The sequence below is a fragment of the Mobula hypostoma genome, chromosome 8 (genome assembly GCF_963921235.1).
Source record: "Mobula hypostoma chromosome 8, sMobHyp1.1, whole genome shotgun sequence".
Classification (NCBI taxonomy): Eukaryota; Metazoa; Chordata; class Chondrichthyes; order Myliobatiformes; family Myliobatidae; genus Mobula; species Mobula hypostoma.
In genome coordinates this window covers 4,729,142-4,757,111 of record NC_086104.1, presented here as the reverse complement: position 1 = coordinate 4,757,111, position 27,970 = coordinate 4,729,142, and the positions used below count along the sequence as shown (strand labels likewise).

The following is a 27,970-nucleotide window of genomic DNA, read 5'->3' as shown; positions in this document are numbered from 1 at the left end:
TAGATAATGAGGGGTCAATTGACAGAACATTAACGTTACTGCATTGTACAGTCAATTCAGCCCACTAAGTTTTGCTGGCCTTTTGATCTACTCCAAGATCTTTCTACCGTCCCACTTGGGCCTCCATTTTTCTATCATCCATGTGGCTAACTAAGTGTCTCTTTAGTGTCCCTCTACCTCACATTTAGGATGGTAGTGGGGTTGGAGAGTTCGGCATGGACTAGAAGGGCCGAGATGGCCTGTTTCCATGCTGTAATTGTTATATGGAGTGCAGATTAGTACGTGGATCTGGTGGATGTGAGATCTAGGTAAAGATTAACAGCAGTTACTTTTGTTTTTTGGCTGATTCTGTTTCAAACGATACTTTGGCTTGGCACTGAGAGGTTTGTGAAGGATTGTGTCTCTGATGCTGGGGCCAGAAGTAGGGGTTTCTGTTGCGCACTGTGTGTGCGAGCAATAGTAATCAAATATGCCTTTGGGTGGATGCAGTAGCTCGCTTGATTGTCTCAGAAGCAATTGCAATTTGGCTCCTGTTTCCAGGGTGAATATGAGTGGGAGGGTTTGAGGTTTCTCTGTGTCTGTCTGTGGGGGTGGAGTGATTGGGTAAGCTTTTTCACTGGTGTAGAGCTCTTTTGAATGAGGATGTGGGCAGCTGGTTTTTTAGAGTCTCCATAATTTTAATCCTGTGCAGAAGCTGATCATGCAGCGGAAGAGGGAACTGGAGGAACACTTACAAAGCACGGCCAACGAGATTGGAAAGTGGATTGAGAACATTGACTGTATCAAGGTGAGTGTATCTGGAGCGTCCACTGTAAGTAACTCCTGTGACTGGCCCACTGAGGGAGCAAAGCTAGCCACAGTGAACTGACCCTTCCTGGGGAGTGAGAATTTTTCATTTTTATCTTTTTTAAATTTTACAAGACCATGAGACATGGAGCAGAATTAGACCATTTGACCCATTGAGTCTGGCCCATTCCATCATGGCTTTTATTATCCCTCTCAATCCCATTTTCCTGCCTTCTCCCTGTTTCCTTTGACACCCTGCTTTAAATACATCCAATCACTTTGCCTCCACAGCATTTGTTGCAAAGAGTTCCACAGATTCACCATTCTCTGGCTAAAGAAATTCCTCCTCATCTCTGTCCTTAAGGGATGTCCTTCTGTTTTGAGACTGTGCTCCCTGGTCCAAGACTCCCCCACTACAGGGAACATCCAGAGGATGCAGACATGGAGAGGATCCAGCACAGGAACAGCCAGTTCTGGTCCAATGAGCCTGCACTGCTCAATTAACCTACTGACCTGTATGTCTTTGCAATGAGGGCGGAAAGCAGAACACCTGGAGCAGGGGATTCCCAATCTTTTTACACCATGAGCCAATACCATTCAGCAAGGGGTCTGGGGTCCTCAGGTTGGAAACCCCTGAAGAGGAAACCCTCGCGGTCATGGGGAGAATGTACCATCTCCATACGGACTGCAGTGGGATTTGAACTCCGGTCACTGGCACTGTAATTACATTATGCTAATTACTATACTGTGCATAGTTATTAGCATAACTCCATTACAGTGGCTGTCAGATCACTCAGAGTGATGCCTAGTGTAACTGAGGGGTGTGAAAGATGCTGGAGGAACTCAGCAGGTCAGGCAGCATCTATGGAGGGGAATAAACACTTGATGCTTTGGACCGAGACCCTTCATCAGGACTGGGAAGAAGCCAAACTAAGAAGGTAGGGCAGGGGAAGAAGTACAAGTTGGCAGGATGATAGGTGAGACCAGGTGAAGGGGAAGGTATGTGGGTGAGGCAGGGGTAAACTGATTGGTTTATTATTGTTTTCAGAGTTGTATAGCATGGATAGAGGCTCTTTGGCCCAACAGGACCATGCAGACCATGACTGGCATCTAAGGCAGTCCCATTTGCCTGTGATTGGGCCATATCCTTCTCAAGCCTTCCTATCCAAGTGCCGTTGAGATGTTTCAACCACCTCCTCTGGCAGCCCGTCCCATAGACCGACCACCAGTCAGAAGCTTTTGTTTGCATGCCATCCAGACAGTGTTTCATACATTAACATGACGGTACTCTAAAAGGAAAAGAATAACCGAATGCAGAATACCGTGTTAAAGTCACAGAGAGAAGTGTGGTGGACAGTAAAATCCAAGGGTCACAACGAGGTAGATTGTGAAGTCAAGACTTCATCTGTATCATCCAAAAGGCCTGTTCTTTGATAACTGGGTGAAATTAAATCTGGCCAGGGGTAACTGGTCACTGGTTGAGCGATGCTGTCCGGAAGTGAATCACTAGTTAATTGCAGGGGGCAGTGTTGACGAGGAGATAATGAACAGAGCACAAGAGATTCTTCAGTTGCTGGAAATCCAGAGCAACATACGCAAAATGTCGGAGGAACTCAGCAGGTCAGGCAGCATCTATGGAAATGAATAAACAGTACGCATCTTGGGCCAAGACCCTTCTTCAGGACTGGGATGGAAGTGGGGAGGTGTGGTGGGGGGGAGAGAAGCTAGAATAAGCAGGTAGGGAAGGAGGAAAGGCTGGCAGGTGATGGGTGAAGTCAAGTGAGGGAAAGGTGGGCGGGTGTGGGAGCAGGGCTGAAGTGAGAAAATGGAGGGAAAGGGCTGAAGAGGGAAGGTGAAGAAGAATTACAATGTGGTGGTGGTGGGAGAATTGGGGTGACCGATGGCAGGGGTGGGAGAACGGGGGTGAGAGGTGGTAATGAAAATCCAAGCCTGCTGGAGGTCTGAAATGAAGACCGAGAAGGCCGGAAACAGACAGCTGGTCAGAGAGGTCTGGGGGCAGCACCTCAGCAGCTGGGGAGGTTAGTCTGGTGTGCATAGGTGCTGGAGCTGAATGCTCAGTGCTCCCGAGAAGGAGCGGCTAGAGACTTCGTCAGGGACGGTCTCCGAATCAGAATCCAGTTTATTATCACAGACAAATAGAACGCAGAACATTACAGGCCCTTCAGCCCACACTGTTGTGCTGACCTTTTTAACCTGCCATCAATCTAAATCTTCCCTTCCACGTAGCCTTCCATTTTTCAACCATCCTTGTGCCAATCTAAGAGTTTCTCAGATGTCTCTCACGTTTCTGCTTCTTTCACTACCCCTGACAGGCATCCACCCACACTCTGCATCTTGTTTTTAAAGCCTACCTCCAACATCCCCCCCCCCCGCCCATACTTCCCTCCAATCACCTTAAAATTATAATTATGCCCCCTTGAATTAGCCATTTCCACCCTGAGAAAAGATCTCTGGTTGCCACTCAATGTAAATTTCACTCTATATGCCATGAGATAAATTGTTTTACAGCAGCAGAACAGTACAATATGTAAATTACTAGTCATAGTCATACTTTATTGATCCCGGGGGAAATTGGTTTTCATTACAGTTGCACCATAAATAATAAATAGTAATAAACCATAAATAGTTAAATAGTAATCTGTAAATTATGCCAGGAAATAAGTCCAGGACCAGCCTATTGGCTCAGGGTGTCTGACCCTCCAAGGGAGGAGTTGTAAAGTTTGATGGCCCCAGGCAGGAATGACTTCCTATGACGCTCTGTGTTGTATCTCCGTGGAATGAGTCTCTGGCTGAATGTACTCCTGTGCCCAGCCAGTACATTATGTAGTGGATGGGAGACATTGTCCAAGATGGCATGCAACTTAGACAGCATCCTCTTTTCAGACACACCGTCAGAGGGTCCAGTTCCATCCCCACAACATCACTGGCCTTACGAATGAGTTTGTTGATTCTGTTGGTGTCTGCTACCCGCAGCCTGCTGCCCCAGCACACAACAGCAAACATGATAGCACTGGCCTCCACAGACTCGTAGAACATCCTCAGCATCGTCCGGCAGATGTTAAAGGACCTCAGACTCCTCAGGAAATAGAGACGGCTCTGACCCTTCTTGTAGACAGCCTCAGTGTTCTTTGACCAGTCCAGTTTATTGTCAATTCGTATCCCCAGGTATTTGTAATCCTCCACCATGTCCACACTGACCCCCTGGATGGAAACAGGGGTCACCAGTGCCTTAGCTTTCCGCAGGTCTACCACCAGCTCCTTAGTCTTTTTCACATTAAGCTGCAGATAATTCTGCTCATACCATGTGACAAAGTTTCCTACTGTAGCCCTGTACTCAGCCTCATCTCCCTTGCTGATGCATCCAACTATGGCAGAGTCATCAGAAAACTTCTGAAGATGACAAGACTCTGTGCAGTAGTTGAAGTCTGAGGTGTAAATTGTGAAGAGAAAGGGAGACAAGACAGTCTCCTGTGGAGCCCCAGTGCTGCTGATCACTCTGTCGGACACACAGTGTTGCAAGCACACGTACTGTGGTCTGCCAGTCAGGTAATCAAGAATCCATGACACCAGGAAAGCATCCACCTGCATCACTATCAGCTTCTCCCCCAGCAGAGCAGGGCAGATGGTGTTGAACGCACTGGAGAAGTCAAAAAACATGACCCTCACAGTGCTCGCTGGCTTGTCCAGGTGGGTGTAGACTACAAGGTACTACAAATTACAATAAGAAATAAAAATGTTGATAATAGTGCAAAAAGAGTAATAATAGTGAGGAGGTGTTTATGGACTGTTCAGAAATCCGATAGCAGAGGGGAAGATGCTATTCCTAAACATTGTACATCTTCAGACTCCATGAGAAGAGAACATGCTGCCGTTCCTCGCCCCACTAATGGTTGGGGTTGTCACTGTCTAAAGGGTGGGGTGTGATTGAAACTTGTAGTGGGAGTTACCAAGTGATGCTTACCAGTCGCACCCCTCCCATTGTGTTATCATGAGGGGAGTGCTTGTCTTTCTGGCAGGTTGCCTGTATCATAATTTTCTGTAATGGGAAACTACTTCTTGTTTACATGTGTCAAGAGATGTGAGTTGGGGAGAAAAAACCTGACAAATTCCGTGAGAGTCAATTCTTTATTATTTTTATATGTACCAAGGTACAGTGGAAAACCTTTTGCAAGCCATCCTCACAGATCAGTTCATCAGGTTAATCATTGAGATATGATGGTTGTCCATTGTGTCCGCCGATGCCAGGAAACCTGTGCAGGAGATTTTTAAAGTGAAAAAGCCGCTGCACTGGGGCAATTCCAGTCTCTCCACCTCAGAAGTCTGGGTCCAGTGGTACAAACAAGCGTCACAAACTTGGGTCTTCCCTGGCCGTAGTGGATGACCATGATGTCTTCTGTGCCTTGTCATTGCCCTTCAGTTTCCGTGGAGTGTTGCAGCACCCCCTTCCTGGCCATTGGATCTCACTGTTGATCTCATCCGCCCTGTCCGCCAGAGCTGACTTTGCTTGCTAGGTCAGGCACGTCCCTATCCCACTGGGGTATGAGGCCACCGGCTACCCTCACCTGCTTTAGCCCGAATGTAGAAGCAGTGTCCTGGGGTGTGGCCACTGTCACGTGTAAACAGCTACTTGGAACCACAGGCGAGGACTGAGTGTCCAGTGGGGACCAAATTTGGGTGAGCTACCCCAGAACACGCAACAAGCCCCTTCTCCAAAGGGGCTGCCCCTCCCTGGACACCCCATGCACTGAAGTGTGACAAGGTAAAGCAATAAAAGTTCAGAATAGAGTGTTACAATTACAAATAGAGTGCAGTGCAGGCTGCAAAGTGCAAGGTTATAGTGAGGGAGATTGAGGTCAACAGTCCATCCTATTGTATGAGGTGACAATTCAATGGCCTTTTCACAGTGGGGTAGGTAGAAGCTCTCCTGCCTGGTGGTACGTGCTTCTGTGGGAGAGGGGAGAAGAGAGAATGTCTGGGGTGAGTGGGGTCTTTGATTATGTTGGCTGCGTTACTGAAGCAGTGAGCAGTGTGTAGACAGAGTTCATGAGGGTAGGCTGGTTTCTGTGATGTGCTGAGCTGTGTCCACAACCCTGCAGTTTCTTGCAGTCACAGGCAGAGCAGTCAATGTACCACTCTGATGCAACCAGATAGGATGCTTTCGAAGACAATTACATAGAGCAGAATTGGGCCATTCAGTCCATTGAGTCTACTCCCCCATTCCAGCATGGCTGATCCTGGATCCCACTCAACCCTGTACACCTGCCTCTCGCCTTATCCTTTGATGCCCTGACCAATCTGAAAGCGATCAACTTCTGCCTTAAATATACCCAAGGGACTTTGTTCCAACACAGTCTATGGCAGAGCATTCCACAGATTCACAACTCTCTGGCTAAAAAAAAATTCCTCCTTACCTCTGTTCTAAAGGGTCGCCCCTCAATTTTGAGACTGTGCCCTTTTGTTCTGGATAGCCCCACCATAGAAAACATCCTCTCCACGTCTACCGTATCAGTCCTGTCAACATTTGGCAAGTTTCAATGAAATTCCCCTATATTCTTCTAAATTCCAGTGAGTACAGGCCCAAAGCTGCAAATGCTGCTGATATGTTAACCCCTTCATTCCCAGCATCATCCTCGTGAACTTCCTCTGGACTCTCCAATGACAACACATCCTTTCTGAGATATGGGGCCCAAATCTGTTGACAGTACTCGAAGTGCAGCCTGACTAGTGTCTTATAAAGGCTCAGCATTATCTCCTTGCTTTTATATGCTATTCCCCTTGAAATAAATGCTAACATTGCATTTACCTTCTTTACCACAGTCTCAATCTGTAAATTAATCTTCTGGGAGTCTTGCTTGAGGACTCCTAAGTCCCTTTGCACCTCTGATGTTTGAACCTTCTCCCCATTTAGATAGTATTCCACACTATTGTAACTTTTACCACAGTGCTTTATCATACAGCACTGTATTCTATCTGCCACTGTTTTGCTCATTCTTCCAATTTGTCTAAGCCCTCTTGCAATTGCATTGCTTCCTCAGCACTACCTACCCCTCCACCTATCTTTGTATCATCTGCAAACTTTCCCAAAAATTCCCTCTCTTGCGATTCGACACCAACCTGATTTTCTGAATCTCCTTGCATATTGAAGTCCCCCATTACAATTGTGTCATTACCCTTACTCCATGCCTTCTCCAGCTCCCTTTGCAATCTCAACCCCATACCTTGGCTACTAGTTGGAGGCCTACATATGATTCCAATAATATATTTTTTTAACCCTTGCAGTTTCTTAACCCGACCCACAAAGATCCAACATTCGCTGACCCAATGTGACCTCTTTCTAAAGATGTAATGCATCTGTTACCAACAGAGCCTCACCACCGCCTATGCCTTCCTGCTTGTCATTTTGATGCATCCTTTGATGTTAAGCTCCCAACTATGGCCTTCTTTCAGCCACGACTTGGTGATGCCCACGATGTCATACTGACCAGTCTCTATTTGTACCACGAGTTTTTCTCCTTATTCCAAATACTATGCACATTTATATACAGTAGCTTTAGTCCTGCATTCTTCTGGTGCATCAACAGGGACATGCCAATTTTTTTAGCCTCCTGGGGAAGTAGAGGTGCACCTGTTGCAGGTGGGCTGTCTATGGCACCTTTGTGATTGTGTCAGGATAGGTCATTGATGATATTATTTATGTTTCTATTCTGAAGTTTTGGCAAACTTCTGTGACTTGAATTGTGGTAATATGGGCTGATCGCCTGTGTTGAGGTTGTGGAGGGAGGTGAGGTCAATGGTGATCAGCGAGTGTCTGTGGGGGAGTGACCATGGGAAGATGCCAAGTCCCTGAACCCCCAGCAACCTGCATCTTGTCATTGTGGAATGGCTGTCAACTGGGAAGCCATGGGAATGGTCTCCACAAGTGTGAGTCTAAAGATAAATATTAGCTATATTTCTCAGGAAATATGGGCTAACACAGTTGCAACCTCCACCCACCTACTGCCTCTCTTCCCCCCCCCCCCCATAGGAGTCCACTCAGCGGGTGAAGGGCGACACCCTGGCCAAGTTCGGCGAGGTTTTTTGTGCCGTGGAGGCGGCGCAGAGGGAGGTAGTGGGCCTTATCGAGCGCGAGCGGCAGGCCGAGCTGATCCGGGCTGAGTGCGCGCGGAAGAAGCTGGAGCGGAAGTGGACTGAGCTGAGACAGGAGAAGGTGCGGCTGGAGGCTCTGTCCCAGATCGACGACAGCATCGCCATCTCGCAGGTGAGAAAGCTGGAGAGGGGTGCTGGGGCTGGGTGGCAGGACTCTGGGAGACAGTGCATAGAAAACGAAACCTCGTGCAGCACAGAAACAGGCCCTTTGGCCCGAATATCTGCGCTGTTTCTATGCCAAATTAAATTAAAGCCTTCTGCTGGCACGAGCTCCAGGTCCCCCCATAATAAAATGAACCATAAGACGAAGGTGCAGAATTAGGCCATTCGGCCCATCAAGTCTGCTCTGTTTCATCGTGGCTTCCTCCTCAGCCCCATTCTCCTGGCTTCTCCCACGTGGTCCCAACCCAGACCCCTGCGGCACTCCACTAGTCACTGGCAGCCAATAACTCCCTTTACTCCCACTCTTTGCCTCCTGTCAATCAGGAACTGCTTGTTCCCTGCTGGAATCTTTCCAGCAATACCATCGGCTCATTGCTTGTTAAGCAGCCTCACGTGCGGCACCTTGTTAAAGGCCTTCTGAAAATCCAACTGTATAACATCCATCCATTCTCCTTTGCCTAACTTGCTAAACTTTAAGTCATTTTAAGTTCATAAATAATGAGAGATTCTGTAGTTGCAAATGATCAACTGTATATTGTTTGCAAATGTTCTGTGCAATCCACAATGCAGCGGAGATCGTAAGACATAGGAGCAGAATTAGACCATTCTGCCCATCAAGTCTGCTCTGCCATTACATCATGGCTGATTTGTCATCCCTCTCAACCCCGATCCCATTCTCCTGCCTTCTCTCTCTAACCTTTAACGTTCTGACTAATCTACTTTAAATGTACCCAATAATTTGGCCTTCACAGATGTCTGTGGCAGTGAAGTGATTTCCACAGATTTCACTACCCTCCGGCTGAAGAAATTCCTCCTCATCTCTGTTCAAGGTATTCTTCTAATCTGAGGCTGTGCGCTCTGGTCCTAAACTTCTCCAGTGGTGGCAAACATGGCCACTCTCTTGTCCGTTCAATTTTCAATAGATTTTAATGAGACCCTTCCCCATTCTTCTAAACTCCAGCAAATGTGGGACTAGAGCCATCAAACACTCCTCATAGGTTAACCCTTTCATCACCGGAATCATTCTCTTGAATCTCCTGCACCCTGTCCAATGCCAGTACATCTTTTCTTTGATAACGGGCCCCAAGCTGCTCACAATACTTCATATAGGGTCTGATGGAAAAAAAATGCCTCAGCGTTACCTCCCTGCTTTTGTATTTCACTGCTCTTGTTCGAAATTAGTTCAGAAATTTTTTCTCTCACCTGCAGGTTTATTTGCGATAGCTTTCGTTTCTGTAATGTATTCTTTGCACACAAAGTGCTGGAGACACTCAGCAGTCAGGCAGCATCTCTAGAGGTGAATGAATAGTTGACATTTGGGTCCATGAGCCGTCATCAGGACTGGAAAGGAAAGGCGAAGAAGCTCCAATAAGAAGTTGGAAGGGGGGTTGGGGAAGGAATAAAAGTTTAAAATTCATTGCTCTGATTTGGCAACAAGAGGTATTCGTAAAGAAAGACGGCACTGTACACACCCTAAAGCTTTTCAAACCTATATTTGTGATGACTGTCCATCATAGCCAACAATGACAAGGAACCTGTGAGGGAGAGGTTAAGGTGGAAAAGCTGTTGCACTGGGCAGTTCCACTTTTTTGACCTCGGAAGTCTGTGTTCAGTAGTATGAATAGTCGTCACAAAATGGGGGTTTGCAGTGGATGACCATGGTTTTTATGTCTCGCTCTCCACGAGACGTTGGAGAAATTCCTTCTCAGCTGTTGGATCTCTCTGTAGATCTCACCCACCCAGTCTGCCAGAGCTGACTTCACGCACCAGCACAGGCACGTTCCGATCACACCAGGGTGTGAGCTCCATCGGCTACTGTCACCTGGTTTAGTCTGTCTGGCGAAGTGATGTACCGGGATATCACTGTTGCATGCAAACAGCCACTTGGAACCACAGGTGGGAGCTGAGTGTCCGATGGGGACCAGAGTTGAGTGTGCTTCCCCAGAATGGACACGACAAGCCCTTTCACTGGAGGTGTTACCCCTCACTGGACATCCCATACACCCACTTATTAGAATCACTTTAATACAATTATATAAAAACTACTTTACCCACTTTCATAAAGTATAGAAGGAAAGCATACTGATACAGTGCTTGAGGGAACCCAGGTATCCAACAACCCCTTCTGCAGACCTCTTCCTGCTTGTGTCAGTTTGTCTCTGAGCGCTGGTCGTAACCCCAGCTGAAGGCGAATGAAGCCCTGCACAAAGAATTAGCCTCTGCTTTTTATACCTTTCCAGACCTCTACCCTGGTACTTTTTCATTTTGTCTGTACCTTTTGTATCTCTCGTGACCCTTGGCCTGGGGACAGAACTTAAAGACAGAAACGGCGTGCTTGAGGAACATTGAGCATAGCACAGTACCGCACCGCACCGTCCCTTTGGCCCATAATGTTGTGCTGATGCTTTAACCTACTCCGCGATCAATCTGACCCACCCCCACCTACTCCGCGACCAATCTGACCATCCCCGACCTACTCTACGATCAATCTAACCCTTCCCTACCACACAGCCCATAATCCTCCATTTTTATTTCATCCAATTGTCTGTCTAATAATCTCTTAAGTATCTGTAATAATCTTTCCACAGCTGCTGCCTGACCTGCTGAGTGTTTCCTCCTTTTCTGGTTTAGTTGTGGTACCTTTTGACTGTGGTAATTATGAGAGTCTGGGGTAAAATTAAGTCCAATACTGACCTGGCATGCAGAGCTTGTTATCTGTTTTCTCTGCAGAAAGTCAGGTTACTGAGTACTAAGTCCAGTTTTATTCTCCCCCCCCCCCTTTTTTTGTCGCTTTCAGGAGTATCTGGATTTTAATGAGATTGCAGAGAATCCTGCCACACCACCTTTAACGACCAATCTGGACAGTAAACTCATCAAGGTGGAGAGAGCCGTGTCCAGACTCTCCGCTCTGATCAAGGATCACGTCCAGACCACTTGGGCAAAGAACCTGGAGAACATTAACTCAACAGGTCAGTTGGCCGTAAGTGCTCGATGCGTTCTTAAACAAGGAATATTGTTCATGTTGAAGGGTTTGAGAGCAATCTTGAATCCTTCTAGCTTGAATCTTAACAGCACTGTACAGGCCCTGTGGCCCATGATGTTGTACCAGACTTTTAACCTACTCTAAGATCGATTTAACTCTTCCCACCCACGTGGCTCTTCTTTCTCTATCGTTTAAAGCTGTGATCCCCAACCACCGGGCCGCAAAACATGTGCTGCCGGTCCGCGAGGAAACGATATGAGTCAGCTGCACCTTTCCTCATTTCCTGTCACACACTGTTGAACTTGAACATAGGGTTGCCAGCTGTCCCGTATTCGGCGGGACATCCCGTATATCAGGCTAAATTGGCCTGTCCCATACGGGGGACAAGGTAGAGCTTTCCTATGAAACCTTTCGTGCCAAAATGGTGTAAAGCGAAGAAGTAATTACCATTAATTTATATGGGAACAATTTTTGAGCGTTCCCAGACCCAAAAAATAACCTACCAAATCATACCAAATAACACATAAAACCGAAAGTAACACTAACATATAGTAAAAGCAGGAATTATTTGATAAATACACAGCCTATATAAAGAAGAAATTATGTATGTACAGTATAGTTGGGAAAATTAAGCCAAAACTAATTTGTGGAAAAAAATCGACACGTATGCGCATGCGCACACAGGTCCCCGCATAAGGCTTCATGGTCATGGTAGTCTTTCCTGGGGTAAACACAAGTGTCCCGGGATTTGACTGCTACTTTTGTCCATTATTTGGGAGTGAGAAAGTTGGCAACCCTAACTGTAAAAGAGATGTTGTGGTGAGTTTAACCCTACTCGAACAAGGCCCCCCCCCGGTCGGCCGGTCTGCAAGATTATCGTCAATATTAAACCGGTCCGTGGTGCAAAAAATGTTGGGGACCCCTGGTTTAAAGAAAAACTCTCACACAAGACCATCAGATGTACAAAATAAATGAACAAATCATGGAAACAGCAAAACTGTAAACAAGAACAGACAAAACATTACACATCAAACTGTATGGTGAGTCCACAACTACAAGTTGTGGAGGCAAGGGAAGCCAGTCCTGGAGCCAATGGCCCCAGACGCAGACACCAGGTTAGTCAGTTTAGTGATGTGTCGATGGCTGCAGACCTTGATCAAATTGCGCAAATAGTAAAGCGCGTTCAGTACTGAGGACGCTAAGCGTCAAACTGTAGCTAAAAGTGAGCCCACAGCCATTAGCCACGAGCCACAGAAGCGATTGAACCTTGCAGTGTGCGATGCAGGTCTCCTGCACCTTCCTCCGCTGGCAGCAGCAAGAGCAGCAGTCAAATGCAGGCAGACGGCGCTGAGCACCCGTTCATTTTCAGCTCTTGTCCTCGTCGATTTTTAATCTTGTGCAACACTTTAATCGGCACGGAATAGTGGAGCTGACCATAGGTTCGTATTCCACCATTAAGAATTGATGCAGCAGATACCCACAGCGATGGCCATAACTGTACTCTCCTGAATCCCCCAGGAGATCACAGAAATGCCAGATCGTTCAGTCATCCCCAAAATACATTCTTAAATGGCAAATTACATGCTGCAATCAATCCCTGTCCAGAAGAAGTATATTTAGGAAAAGGGGAAGAGTGTTCAATATTTTAAAAGCTGTCTGCAAGGTTTTGCTGTTGGAAACTGGTGCTATCTTGCCGGGGCATCACTAGTCAGTGATGCATCTTTATTTAAGAACGGCTGCAATGATGGGATTTAAGATTCAAGACTGTTTAATGTAATCTCCAGTGCACAAGCGTAAAGGACAGCGAAACAATTGTTACTCCGGATCCAATGCAGCACAAAAAAAAACACAATAACACAATTTTAAAAAAACACAAATAGGGACATCATGGTAACAATTAGCGGGGCGCTATTACAACTTGGGGTGTTGGAATTCAGAGTTCAAATTTAGCTTCCTCTGTAAGCAAGTTGTGTGTGCCTTCCCATGTGTGTGGCTTTCCTCTGGGTGCTCTGGTTTCCTCCCACACTCCAAACATGTACCAGTTGGTGGGTAAACTTGTCATTGTAAAGTGTCCTGTGATTAGGCAAGGGTTAAATTGGTGGGGAGCATCGTTCATGAGCTGGGAGGGCCTGTTTGACGCTGTACCGCTAAATAAATAAATTAATAAATAATACATACGATGCCTTATAGTCATAGTCAGTCATACTTTTTGACTAATATATATATAGTATGTACATGTGTAAATTAATGCAGGGGTGCCTTTAGATAAGGTGACTGACAGGAAACAATGAAGAACGGACTATATTCCAAGAATAAGAAGTACATAAAATCTATTTCTTTATTTTCTGGTGAATGCTTGCAAGAAAATGAATCTCAAGTTGGAATATGGTAACATATACATACCTTGATCATAACTTTACTTTGACTTTAACCAATCCATCTACATCAATGTCATTTGTATATCAAAGACTTTGAACAACAAGCAAGCAGCAACAGACGATGAGAACATGGCTGGTGGGAATTCTGAGGGACAGGATCTACCCACGTTTGGAAACCCGAGGAGAGATCACAAATGGCGTAGCTTTCTATACGGGAAATTGTGTCTCATGAATTTAACTGAGGTTTTGTTTTGAAGTGGTGACTGATTAGGTTGAAGATTGTGTTCTGTGCTGTTCATGCTATGTTGGGGCCAGAATACCTGATGACACTGGCGGGCTGCCCCAGCACATTCTTGGGTAGTATTGCTTGTTATTGTCAGCAAATTTCACAATGTTTCGATGTACACGTGATAAATAAATCTGAACCTTGAATTCGTAAATGCAAAGCTGAAGTCACTGAGATGGGATTGTCCCATGTGGGGAGATCTGTAATCCCATGCCTCACTTGTTCAATCTGTTCTGGGCGTGTTAGTCAGACAGAACCCGTTTGCATGGGACCATCTGTTTGTCAGGGCTATGAATTGTTGCATCCTAGCTAAAGATCAAAGTAAATTTTAGTATAGAAGTACATATATGTCATCACATACCCTAAGATTCATTTTTCTGTGGGCATTCTCAGCTAATCTATAGAGTAGTAACTCTAACAGGATCAATGAAAGATCAACCAGAAGACAACAAATTGTGCAAATGCAAATACAAACCCCATTTCCAGAGAAGCTGGGATATTTTCCAAAATGCAATAAAAACAAAAATCTGTGATATGTTAATTCACGTGAACCTTTATTTAACTGACAAAAGTATAAAGAAAAGATTTTCAATAGTTTTACTGACCAACTTAATTGTATTTTGTGAACATACACAAATTTAGAATTTGATGGCTGCAACACACTCAACAAAAGATGGGACAGAGGCATGTTTACCAGTGTATTACTTCACCTTTCCTTTTAATAACACTTTTTAATCGTTTTGGAACTGAGGATACTAATTGTAGTAGATTTGCAACTGGAAATTTTGTCCATTCTTGCTTGATATAAGACTTCAGCTGCTCAACAGTCCGTGGTCTCCGTTGTCTGATTCTCCTCTTCATGATGCGCCATACATTTTCAACAGGAGATAGATCTGGACTGGCAACAGGCCAGTCAAGCACACACACTGTGTCTACAAAGCCACGCTGTTGTAGCCTGTGCAGAATGTGGTCTGGCATTGTTCTGCTGAAATAAGCATGGACGTCCCGGGAAGAGACGTCGCCTTGATGGCAACATATGTCTCTCTAAAATCCTAATATATGCCTCAGAGTCAATGGTACCTTCACATACATGCAACTCACCCATGCCGTGGGCACTGATACACCCCCATACCATCACAGATGCTGGCTTTTGTTCTTTCGCTGATAACAATCCGGATGGTCGTTTTCATCTTTGCCACGGAGAACTCAACACCCGTTTTTTCTGAAAACTAGCTGAAATGTGGACTCATCTGACCACAGCACACGGTTCCACAGTCTTTCGGTCCATCTGAGATGAGCTCGGGCCCAGAGAACTCGCCGGCATTTCTGTATAGAGTTGTTGTATGGCTTCCTCCTTGCGTAATACGGTTTCAAGTTGCATTTCTGGATGCAGCGACAGACTGTGTTGAGTGACAATGGTTTACCGAAGTACTCCCGAGCCCAGGTGGATATAATTGTCACAGTAGCATGACTTTTCTGGGCACTTTCCAATCTCATTTTAACTCTGTCCCAACTTTTGTTGAGTGTGTTGCAGCCATCAAATTCTAAATTTGTGTATATTTACAAAATACAATTAAGTTGGTAAGTAAAACTATTGAAAATCTTTTCTTAGTACTTTTGTCAGTTAAATAAAGGTTCACGTGAATTAACATATCACAGATTTTTGTTTTTATTGCATTTTGGAAAATATCCCAACTTTTCTGGAAATGGGGTTTGTACAAATAAATGGCAATAAGTAACAAGAAGATGAAATAACAAGATAAAGGGTCTTTTAAAGTGAGATCATTGGTTGTGGGAACATCCTGATGGATGGGCAAGTGAGTGTTTGGTGGCTATAAAAAGCATTCACCACCACCCCCCAAAATTTTCATGTTTTATTGTTTTACAACATTGAATCACAATGGATTTAATTTAGGTTTTTTTGACTTGTGTCAAAGTGAAAACAGATCTGTACAAAGTGATTTAAATTAATTACAGATATAAAACACAAAATAATCGATTGCATATGTATTCACCCCCTTCAAGTCAGTATTTAGTAGATGCACCTTTGGCAGCAATTACAACCTTGAGTCTGTGTGGATAGGTCACAATCACCTTTGCACATCTGGACACAGGAACTTTTTACCTATTCTTCACAGAACTGCTCAAGCTCTATTAGATTGCATGGAGATTGTGAGTGAACAGCCCTTTTCAAGTCCAGCCAAATATTCTCAACTGGATTGAGGTCTAGACTCTGACTTGGCCGCTCTAGGGAATTAACTTTGTTTTTGAGCCATTCCTGTGTAGCTTTGGCTTTATGCTTGGGGTCTTTGTCTTGCTGGAAAACAAATCTCGCAAGTTGCAGTTCTTTTCCAGACTGCATCAGGTTTTCCTCCAGGAAATCCCTGCATTTTGCTGCATTCATTTTACCCTCTACATTCACAAGCCTTCCAGGGCCTGCTGCAGTGAAGCATCCCCATAGCATGATGCAGCCACCACCATGCATCACGGTAGGGATGGTGTGTTTTGATGTACAGTGCTTGGCGTATGCCAAACATAGCATTTAGTCTGATAGCCAAAGACCTCAATTTTGGTTACATCAGACCAGCTTCTTTCAGCTGACTTCAGAGTCTCCCACATGCCTTCTGATAAACTCTAGTTGAGATTTCAGGTGAGTTTTTTTTCCCCACAGTGTCTTTCTCTTTGCCACTCTCCCATAAAGCTGTGACTGATGAAACACCCGGGCAACAGTCGTATGCGCAGTCTCTCCCCTCTCTGCCGGTGAAGCTTGTAACTCCTCCAGAGTTGTCATAGGTCTCTTGGTGGCCTCCCTCACTAGTCACATTCTTGCACGGTCACTCAGTTTTTGAGGACAGCCTGCTCTAGGCAGATTCATAGCTGTGCCATATTCTTTCCATATCTTGGTGGTTAACTTAACTGTACTCCAAGGGATAGTCAGTGATTTGGAAATTTTCTTGTATCCATCGCCTGACTTGTGCTTTTCAGTAACATTTTTGTGGAGTTGCTTGGAGTGTTCTTTTGTCGACATGGCGTAGTTTTTGCCAGGACACTGACTCATCAGCAGTTGGACCTTCCAGATTCAGGTGTATTTTTACTACAATCAATTGATAAACCTTAACTGCACACGGTGATCTCCATTTAACTAATTATGTGACTTCGAAAACCTATTGGCTGCACCAGTGATGATTTGGTGTGTCATATTAAAGAGAGTAAATACATATGCAATCAATTATTTTGTATTTTATATTTGTAATTAATTTAGATTACTTTGTAGAGATCTGTTTTCACTTTGACATAAGTCTTTTCTGTTGATCAGTGTCAAAAAACAAAAATTATATCCACTGTGATTCAATGTTGTAAAACAATAAAACATGAAAACTTCCAAGGTGGGTGAATACATGGGTACTGTAGTTATCCCTTTTTGTTCAACAGCCTGATGGTCGAGGTGCTGTTTACATGATACACAAGCCAGGGCTGTACGATATGGAGAACAAGCTATTGCCCAGCAGCAGGCTGCCTCTCTCCACACAGCTGTTGAATCTAAATAATGGTAGAGGCTGAGAGTGTTTGGCACAAGCATCATTGCTGGAGTTGCCTGTCATTGTTGACCATAACGTAGGACTGCTTTTGGGACTCTAGCTCTGAATTTTTCCTCAGGGCTCACTGCCAAAGTCTTCCCCGTGAGCGCGTGGAGCTGCAAGGCAGAGACGGTTTGAGATCAGGGCTTTCCTTCTCCTAAACGAGCTGTCAACCATGGCTGTTGAGCCTCATATGCTCAAAGTGATGGTTTTTAAGGCTGCCTTTGCCCCTTTTCTTGTCGGTTGAATTTGTTTTGCTGGGCTCACTGGCTAAGCCACGTGTGAAGGCCAGGAGTTAGACATGTATGTGAGAGGCTAAAGATGCATGCCATTGGAAGCATTTAATAGGGAGTGGGAGCTGACTTCCACTACGTTTTCCACACCCCCAATTCCCTGGCTATGGCAATCTTGAGGTTCTGTTTGTGTGACTATTAGCTGTTTATCATTTTCCACAGATATGGAGGAAAGCAGTCTGAACCCATCGGTGAGTGCAGCCGTCCACGAAAATCCAATGCTTCCCGAAATGCGGAGTCGGGAGGAACTCCTGCAGCGTGAGTCCCATTTTCAGTTGTGTCCACTAAATGCTGGAGGAACGCAGCAGGTCGGGCAGTCTGTATGGAGAGGAATAAACAATCGATGTTTCACATCGAGACCTTTCGTCAAGGCTCAGGTCGACTGAAATGTTGACTGTTAATTCTGCCTGACCTGCTGAGTTCCTTCAGTATTTGGTATGTTGTTCTCTGGGGTTTTGGCATCTGTAGAACCTCCTGAATGTATGATTTTTGATCCCATTTTGTCTTGCCACTTCCCACCGGGTTGGGGTCAGGGTGAGTTATTGGGAAGGATGAGGAGACAGCACATTGAGGGAATGGGGCAAAGGGCAGGGATTGGCTTGGTTTGGAGATATGGGACAGTGATTACAGCGGGTCAAAAGATATTGTGAATAAGACCCAGGTTTACTATCACTGACATAAGTCATGAAGTTTGTTCTTCTGTAGCACCAATACATGCAATACATAAAAACTACTATAAATTGTGGTTCAGAATACAGAAAAAATAAAGCGGGAGAAGAAAGTGAAAGTGAAAAAGTAATGTGCAAGAATTCATAGATTGTTCAGAAATTTGATGGTAAAGGGGAAGAGGCTGCTGGTAAAATGTCGAGTGTGTGTCTTCAGGCTCCTGTACCACCTCCCTGATGTTAGTAATGAGAAGAGGGCACGTCCCGGATGGAGCGGGTCCTTCTTGATGGAATGCTGTCTTCCTGAAACGTCACCTTTTAAAGATGTCCTTGGTGGTGGGGAAGCCAGTGCCCATGGTGGAGCTGAGTTGGGGTGTTATGCTGGGGTCAGCTGGAAAGGAGGTGAGGTTGTGCTTGAAAGCAATATGTGGGGGTTGGAGGGGGGGGGAACGGCAAAGCTGAGCTTGAATACGATGGCTCAAAGCAATCACGAGGTAGTTCCTGATCTTACTTTTGCCCCGGTGTGGGGGGTAGTCTTGCAGCTGTTCGTGGGAATGGGAAGTGATGGGGACGGGCAGGAGAGGTGTGCACCCGGTGGAAACCCCTGTGGTCACAGGGAGAAGATAAACTCCTCACAGATAGTTATAAACACCAAAGATTCAGCAGACATTGGACACCCAGAGCAACACACAGAAAATGCTGGAGAAACTCAGCAGGTCAGGCTGCATCTGTGGAGAGCAATAAGCAGTTGACGTTCAGGACCAAGAGCCTTCATCAGGACTGGAAAGGAAGGGGGAAGAAGCCAGAATAATGTGGGGGGAGGAGGCTGAGACGAGGAAATCTGCAGATGCTGGAAATCCAAGCAGCGCACACAAAATGCTGGAGGAACTCAGCAGCATCTATGGAAAAGAGGAAACAGTCGATGTTTTGGGCCAAGATCTTTCATTGGGACTGGACAAAAAAAGATGAGGTCAGAGTAAGAAGGTGGGGGAGGGGAGGGGAAGAATTACAGGGTAGTAGGTCAATCTGGGAGAGTGGGAATATTAAGTAAGGAGCTGGGAAGAATTAGTGAAAGAGATAATTGACTGGAGAAGGGGCTGGAGGGGAGAGAAGGCCATGGAAGAGAATGGGGAGAAGCACCAGAGGGAGGTGATGGGCAGGTCAGGAGATGAGGTGAGAGAGGAAATGGGGATGGTGTCGGGGAGGGAGGTGCCATTACTGGAAGTTTGAGAAATCAAGGTTCAAACCTTCAGGTTGGAGGCCAGTCTGTTGGGGTCATCTACCGTATCTGGTGCTCCTGGTGTGGCCTCGGTGAGACACGATGTTGATTGGGAGATCGCTTTACTGAGCACCTATGCTCCGTCCACCAGAAAAAGCGGGATCTCCCAGAGGCCACCCATTTTAATTCTACTAACCATTCCCATTCCGACGTGCCAGTCCATGGCCTCGTGCTGCTGCGATAAGGCCACACTCAGGTTGGAGGAGCAACACCTTGTATTCCGTCTTGAGTAGCCTCCAACCTGATGGCATAAGCATCGACTTCTTGAACTTCCAGTAATGACTCCCCCTCCCCTTTTCACCATTCCCCACCCCAATTCCCCCCTCTCATCTTGCCTCCTTACCTGTCCATCACCTGTGGCTGGTGCTCCTCCCCCTTCCCTTTCTTCCATGGCCTTCTGCCCTTTCCTATCAGATTCCCCCTTCTCCACCCCTTTATCCCTTTCATCAATCAACTTCCCAGCTCTTTACTTCACCCCTCTCCCTCTCCCAATTTCACCTATCACCTACTACCTTATATTTCTTCCTCCCCTCCCCCCACCTTCTTACTTGGACCTTATCTTTTTTGTCCCGTCCCGGTGAAGGATCTTAGCCCAAAACATCGACTGTTTCCTCTTTTCCATAGACTCTGCCTGGCCTGCTGAGGTGATGGTTGAAACAGGTGAGGGGAGAGGGGATGAAGTGGGAAACTGGAAGGTGATTGGTGGAAAAGGTAAAGGACCGAGGAAGAGGGAATCTGATGGGAGAGGACGGTAGTCTGTGGGAGAAGGGGACAGCAGAAGGTGGTGATGGGCCGGCGAGGAGATGTGCAGGGGCAAGAGGGGAACCAGAATGGGGTATAGAAAAAGGGAGAAGGGGAAGGGAGAAATTACTGGAAGTTAGAAAAATCATTGCTCATGCTTTACAGACAGTGGCAAAATTGAACCCCAATCGCTGGTGTCCCGTAGCATTGTGCTAACAGCTATGATGCTGTGCTACCACGTTTGCATGGGACGTCACTGCAGTCGCTGTAGGATGGATGCTGGTGAGGACTGAGATATTCCTTGTGTCTGAGTGCCTATTGTTACCCTCGGCCATTAGGCTCCGTAATAAGTCAACCTAAAGCTAGGGAAGTGATGACCCCCTCCTGTTAGACTGTCTGTGGTAACTTATTGTTTATTCTTTCTCCATCTCTTTTTGTACCTGTGTACTTGCAATGCTACTGTGACGCTGTAATTTCGTTTGGGGTCAATAAGGTATCTGTATCTATGTACGTGTCTCCGCAGATCGCTGCCAGCTTTCACTGGACCACAAAACAGTGCAGAAGGAGCTGTGCCTGAGTGACAGCAACCAGCGGGTGACCAACATCTACCCGCGGTCGGAGGAGTACGAATCCTGCCCTGAGAGGTTCGACGTGTGCTCCCAGGTGCTGTGCTGCGAGCCCCTGAGCATCGGCCAGTTCTACTGGGAGGTGGAGCTGAACGACGGTGACGCTATGATCGGGGTCACCCACGCCCGGATCCGCCGCAAGGGCTCGGACAATTGCTGCATCCTGGGCCGCAACCCCTACTCCTGGTGTGTGGAGTTCTGGTACAACAACGTCTCGGCCTGGCATGACAACGAGGAGACGAGGCTGCAGGTGGGGAGGTATGGGCGGATTGGGGTGTGCCTGAACTGCCCGGCGGGCATCCTCACCTTCTATGGAGTGGCTGAGCAGATTGCCCTCATCCACCAGTTCCACGCCTCCTTCACTGAACCCATGCACCCGGCCTTCTGGGTCTACTGTGATACCACACTCAGCATCTCCCAGTGCCCCTGAACTCTGACCCCCCCCCAAACCAGGGGGCCTTTTGCGGTGGAGCACTTTCTGAAGGACAAACACGGCAGCCAGCTGACTCTCCTTCTCCTGCAATCTGTGGTATGAGAATCTGGTGCAGGTGCTACAAGGACGCCTCTGCTATCCCGGGGTTTTCCTCATTTCATCTTCAACAGTGGCAGTAAAGACGGACAATGCTGTAAATTCTCAGCAGGTCAAGCAGCATCTCCAGCGAGGGAAGCCAGGTTAGGTCGCTGAGAGGACTGGGGAGAGATGGATAGGATGAAATGAATATCTCCAATAGGATGGGTTAATGTGGCATTTAGAAGTAGATTACTTTTACAAATGTGTTAAAGTGTTCCTTGTGGAACTGTAGTAGGGCGTGCCCAATAGGTCAGACGATACTAGGAGAGAGAGCACAATAGATGGTGTAGATGCTGAAAGGGGCAGTTCTGATATAGGGAGAGTGAGAGCAAGTTGGAAAATCCGACATTGAGCCCGAAGGCTGTACCAGGCCCAGACGGAGGATGATAGACTTTTCTACATACGAGGGGCCATTCTGCATCTTTGTGCTGGGCCTTACCGTGTCAGTGCAGAAAGTAACTGATTTCTGGCACATTTTATTGCCCTCTGTTGCTGAAACTTTGCTGAGGCTTAGAGGCGAAGACACTGGAGGTGATGTTGGGTTTTCCTCCTTGAATCTGGATCAGGTTTATTCCCACTGACTCGTATGTTTTGAAGTCAGTTGTTGTGCTGCAGCCGTACAGTGCAAAGACACAGAATGACTGTGAACTACCAAATAAACGATGTAACAAATAACCATAAGACCATAAGACAAAGGAGCAGAAGTCGGCCATCTGGCCCATCGAGTCGCTCTGACATTTTATCATGAGCTGATCCATTCTCCCATTTAGTCCCACTCCCCCGCCTTCTCACCATAACCTTTGATGCCCTGGCTACTTAGATACCTATCAATCTCTGCCTTAAATACACCCAATGACTTGGCCTCCACTGCCACCCGTGGCAACAAATTCCATAAATTCACCACCCTCTGACTAAAAAAATTTCTTCGCATCTCTGTTCTGAATGGGCACCCTTCAAACCTTAAGTCATGCCCTTTCGTACTAGACTCCCCCATCATGGGAAACAACTTTGCCACATCCACTCTGTCCATGCCTTTCAACATTCGAAATGTTTCTATGAGGTCCCCCCTCATTCTTCTAAACTCCAAGGAATACAGTCCAAGAGCGGACAAACGTTCCTCATATGTTAACCCTCTCATTCCCGGAATCATTTTAGTGAATCTTCTCTGTACCCTCTCCAATGTCAGCACATCCTTTCTTAAATAAGGAGACCAAAACTGCCAAGTGAGGTCTCACCAGTGCCTTACAGAGCCTCAACCAGGTAGTATTGGTGGGTTTATTAACCTGTCAGAAATTTGATGGCAGAAGGTCGTAGTCAGAGATTCATAAAAGCATGCCCTTTGGGCTGGGTACCTTTGATGTACCCAGTCCTATCGACCTGCACCTGCCTCCTAGCCCTCTATACCCACCCATGTACTTCTGCCATATACTTCTCTTAAATGTTGAAATTGAAGCCACATTCACCACTTCTGCTGTCAGCTTGTTCCACACTCACCAGCTTCTGAGTGAAGTTGCTGCACTTGGCTGCCCCCGGTAGTAGATGTTCGCCTCTCCGACTGGAGGCCTGTGACTTTTTGCAGTGCCGCAGGGATTGGTGCTGGGTCTGTTGTTTGCCGTCTCTATCAGCAACTCAGTTGATGATGTGGTTATCTGGATCAGCAAATTTGCAGATGACACCAAGATTGCGGATGTAGCGGGCAGTGAGGAAGACTGCCATGGCTTGCAGGGGGATCTGGATCAGCTGGGAAAACTGGGATGAAAAATGGTAGAGGGAATTTAATGCAGATAAGTGTGTGGTGTTGCACTTAGGCAGGACCAACAAGAGTAGGTCTTGCACAGTGAATGGTAGGGCACTGAGGAGTGAGGTAGAACAAATAGGAATACAGATCCATAATTCATCGAAAGTGGCATCATAGGTAGATATGTTGGTAAAGAAAGCTTTTGGCACATTGGCCTTCATAAATCAATGCATTAAGTATAGATAGGATATTATGTTGAAATTGTTTAAAACATTGATGAGGCTAAGTTTGGAGTATTGTATGCAGTCATTGGTCACCAACTTACAGGAAAGATGTAATCAAGGTTGAAAGAATACTGTGAAAATTTACATGAATGTTGCTGGGTCTGGAGTACCTGAGATATAAGGAAGGACTGAATAGGTTGGGACAGTGTTCCTATGAGAGCAGGAAAGTGAGAGGAGATTTGATAGAGGTATGCAAAATTATGAGGGGTAAAGATAGGGTAATTGCAAGTAGGCTTTTTCCACTGAGGTTGGGTGGGACTACCATTAGAGGTCATATAACCATGTAGCCATATAACCATATAACAATTACAGCACGGAAACAGGCCATCTCGGTCCTTCTAGTCCGTGCTGAACTCTTACTCTCACCTAGTCCCACCGACTTGCACTCAGCCCATAACCCTCCATTCCTTTCCTGTCCATATATCTATCCAATTTAACTTTAAATGACAACATCGAACCTGCCTCAACCACTTCTGCTGGAAGCTCGTTCCACACAGCTACCACTCTCTGAGTAAAGAAGATCCCCCTTGTGTTACCCCTAAACTTTTGCCCCTTAAATCTCAACTCGTGTCCTCTTATTTGAATCTCCCCTACTCTCAATGGAAATGGGTTAAGGGTGAAAAGTTTAAGGGCAACATGAGGGGAAACTTCTTCACTCAGAGGGTAATTAAAGTGTGGAATAAGCTGCTGACATAGTGGGGTACATGCAAGCTTGATTTTCAATGTTTAAGTGACATTTGGATAGTTACAAAGATGGGAGGGGTACGAAGAGCTCTGGTCCCAGTGCAAATTGATGGGAATAAGCAGTTTAAGTGGTTAGGCATGGACTAGATGGGTCGAAGGGCCTTTTTCTGTGCTCTACTTTTCTATCACTGTAAACATTTCATCTTTCATCCTTAACCTATGACATCTAGTTCTAGTTTCACCGAATCTCAGTGGAAAAAGCCTACTTGCATTTACCCTTTATAATTTTGTGTACCTCTATCAAATCTCCCCTCATTCTCCTACGCCCCAGGGAATAAAGTCTGAACCTGTTCAACCTTTCCCAAAACGGTGCCCTGTTAGGAGAAGAAGCTGCTTGTAGAATGTTGGGTCTAATCTCCTCTATGTCCTCTCTACTGGTCGCCCTGGAAAGGGAGCATGGCTTGGGTGGTGAGGGCACTTGGTGATGTCTGTCCACACGCTCCGTGATTATCACTGTGCACTAGTTTTGAATATTTACTATTGGACCATGGAGACAGCTCAGCCTTGTCCCAACCAAACATTTCTTCTGGACTCCATGGTTCTGCAGTTATTTCTCTGACACTGGTTGATCTCTTTCCAGTTCCCTGTCCTTATCTGGTTCACCCTCACTCGTATAGCGTTATGGTCTTAAGGAATGGTATACAATGTCTTGATACTTCCATCCCCCGCTGGGAAGACCCAAGGGACTGTACTTGAGTTCATGAGGCAAGTTGGGCTTCTTTGTCTTCCTTGAAAAGAGACCCAATCAGTTCCTCTGCACTCGCACAACCCATGGGTGAACTTGTTCTCACAGTCGTGGAGCTGTACAGCACAGAAAGAAGCCCTTTGGCCCATCTGGTCTGTGCTGAACTGTTATTTTGCCTCATCCCATTGACCTGCGTCTGATCCATAGCCGTTCATACCTCTCCCATCCAGGTACCTTCCCAGCTTCTCTTTAATGCTTCAATCCAGAAGCATCCACTGTTTCTGCTGGCTGCTCGTTCCACACTCACACCACCCTGTGAGTGAAGAACTTTCCCCCCAGGTTCCTCTTAAATATTTCACCTTTCAGCCTTGCCCATGACCTCTATTTGTAGTCCCACCCAACCTCCATATAAAAAGCCTGCTTGCATTTACCCTATCTATACCTCTCAGAGCTTTGTATACCACGGTCAAATATCCCCTCAAGCTTCTACATTTCAAGCAGTAAAGTTGAACGATTCAATATTCCCTTGTAACTCAGGTTTTCCACAGCCACAACATCGCTGTCATTCTCAGTACTCCTTCAGTCCGATGTGTAGGGCATGTCACCTTCTTCACTCAGGGCTCTGGTCCAGGTGCAGGTTGATGGGACCAGGCAGAGTTAATCAGCACGGAGTAGATAGGCTGAAGGGCCTGTTTCTGTTCGGAAGTGTTCTGTGACTCTCTGTTCCATATTCTTGCTAGTGTCAACATGCACCATAGACACGACAGCAAAAAACTGCCCCAACCAGCTGGTGATATTATCTAGCCTCACCCTATTGGAGATATTCCATGTATTCAGCCCCACTCAATCCCAGTTCTCCTCCACTCAAAATTAGCTTGTGTTCTTGGAGGCACAGGAGACTGTTGATCATAAGATATAGGAGCAGGTTTTAGGCAATTTGGCCTGCTAAATCTTCCCCACCATTCTATCATGGCTGCTTTATTAACCCTCCTAACCCCATTCTCCTGCCCTCTCCCCATAACCTTTGATGCTCTAACTAATCAAGACCCTATCAACCTCAGTTTTAAATATACCCAATCAGTTTCTCTCTACAACTCCTATGGCAATTGGTGGGAGGGCAGGGAGAAGAAATAACCTGAAGTTAGAGAAAAAGAGATGTTTAAGCCATCAGGTTGGAGACTCCGAGAGTGGCCTCACTGTAGCAGTGAGGGATGCCATGGACCGATATATCAGATTGAGAATGGCAAGTAACTCTGGCAAAAGAAACTCCTCCACACCTCTGTTCTAAAGGGATGTTCTTCTATTCTGCAACTGTGGCCTCGAGGACTATAGACTCCCCCACTGTAGGAAATACCCTTGCCACATACACTCTGTCTAGTCCATTCAGCAGGTTTCAATTAGATCACCTTCATTCTTCTAAACTCCAGCAATTAGAGATCCAGAGCCATCCAATAGTCCTCATACATTAACCCTTTCATTTCTGGAATACATCTTGTGAACTTCTGCTATCCAATGCCAGTACATCTTTTCTGATATAAGGGCCCAAAACTACTCTCAATATTCTGAGTCCAGTCTGACCAGTGCCTTATACAGCCTCACCATTACATCCCTGCTTTTGTGTTCTAGTCCTCTTGAAATGAAGGCTAAAATTACATTTGTTCTCCTTACTACCAACGCAACTTGCAAGTTAAACTTTAGCGAATCCTACACAAGGACTGCCAAATTCTTTTGCACCTCTGATTTTTGAATTTTCTCTCTTCCCCCCCTCCCCCAGCCATTTAGGACAGCGTCTACACCTTTATTCCATCTTCCAAAATGGATGACTATATACTTCCATCCACTGTATTCCATCTGCCACTTCTTTAGTCCATTATCCCAATCTTTCTTAAGTCCTAAACTGTTCTGCATTGTCCCTGCTTCCTCAACACGACCTGCCCCTCTCTTTGCGATGTCCGCAAACATGGCCAAAAAGCCTTCAATTCTGTCAGACAGATCATTGATGTACAACATGAAAGGAAGTGGTCCCTGTGGAACACCACTGGCAGCTGTATTAGCATGGGATCTTGTTTAGCACCCTCATATATGTCACCTTGTCAGATTTTCTGAAAATCCAAGTAAACAACATCCACTGACTCTCCTTTGTCTATCCTGCTGGGTTATTTCCTCAAAGAATTCCAACAGGTTTGTCAGGTAAGATTTCCCCTTTAGGACATGTTCTGACTTTGGCATATTTTATCATGTGCTTCCAAGTACCTCAAAACTTCATCCTTAATAATGGACTGCAACATCTTCCCAACCACTGAAGTCATGCTAACTGATGCTTTGACAAAGGCCTTCTGTCTCTGGGATTAACTCAGCTTCTCTCTCTGTAGATGCTGGTTAACCTGCTGATTCTTTTCAACCTACTCAGTTTTATGTCAGGTTTTAGTCATCTGCAGTTTTTTATTGAGCACCTATTGAAGTTGTATCCAGAATATTCAGTATTTATTGATGTAGCTACATTTCAATAATAGCAAGGTTATTCTCTGCGCTGATTTTGATATTCCAGAACTGCATACCGCAGAGGTGTCACTATGTATTGGAGTACTTGTGTCAGTGTGCACTGCTGGAGAACTGAATAAATTTGAATGTGTATCAGGCATCGCAAGAGTTGTCTGCCCTTCTTTCTTTGGGACCTACCCTGACGTTCGTTGTTGGGACCTCTGCAGAAGACCCTTTCCCTGCTCTGCGATCCCCCCGCCCCCATGGACCTCTCTCCGTGTAACGTAACACTATCCTCCCCAAATATCCCTCTTTTTGCCCCAGGACCTCACATATCGACCTTTCTGTCTGCTGACCCCTCTTTCTGCGCCAGAAGGTTGCCCGTGGAGCCCAGTTCTTGCACCTGAATCTATCTATCTATCTATCTATCTATCTATCTATCTCTCTATCTCTCTATCTCTCTATCTCTCTATCTCTCTATCTCTCTATCTCTCTATCTCTCTCTCTCTCTCTCTCTCTCTCT

General features: G+C 46.0%; 1 protein-coding gene across 2 annotated transcripts in view; it reads left to right on the top strand.

The window, feature by feature from the left end:
* LOC134350343 (tripartite motif-containing protein 16-like) overlaps positions 1-27,600 on the top strand; it is a 29,970-nt gene extending 2,370 nt beyond the window's left edge. For both annotated transcript variants that reach the window (XM_063055408.1, XM_063055407.1), the window contains exons 2-6: positions 692-787; positions 7,832-8,065; positions 10,913-11,084; positions 17,796-17,891; positions 20,842-27,600. In XM_063055408.1, coding sequence (XP_062911478.1) covers positions 692-787; positions 7,832-8,065; positions 10,913-11,084; positions 17,796-17,891; positions 20,842-21,374 — 1,131 coding nt within the window. In that variant the 3' untranslated portion in view covers positions 21,375-27,600. The remainder of the gene's footprint in view (positions 1-691; positions 788-7,831; positions 8,066-10,912; positions 11,085-17,795; positions 17,892-20,841) is intronic.
* The last annotated feature ends 370 nt before the right edge of the window (positions 27,601-27,970 follow it).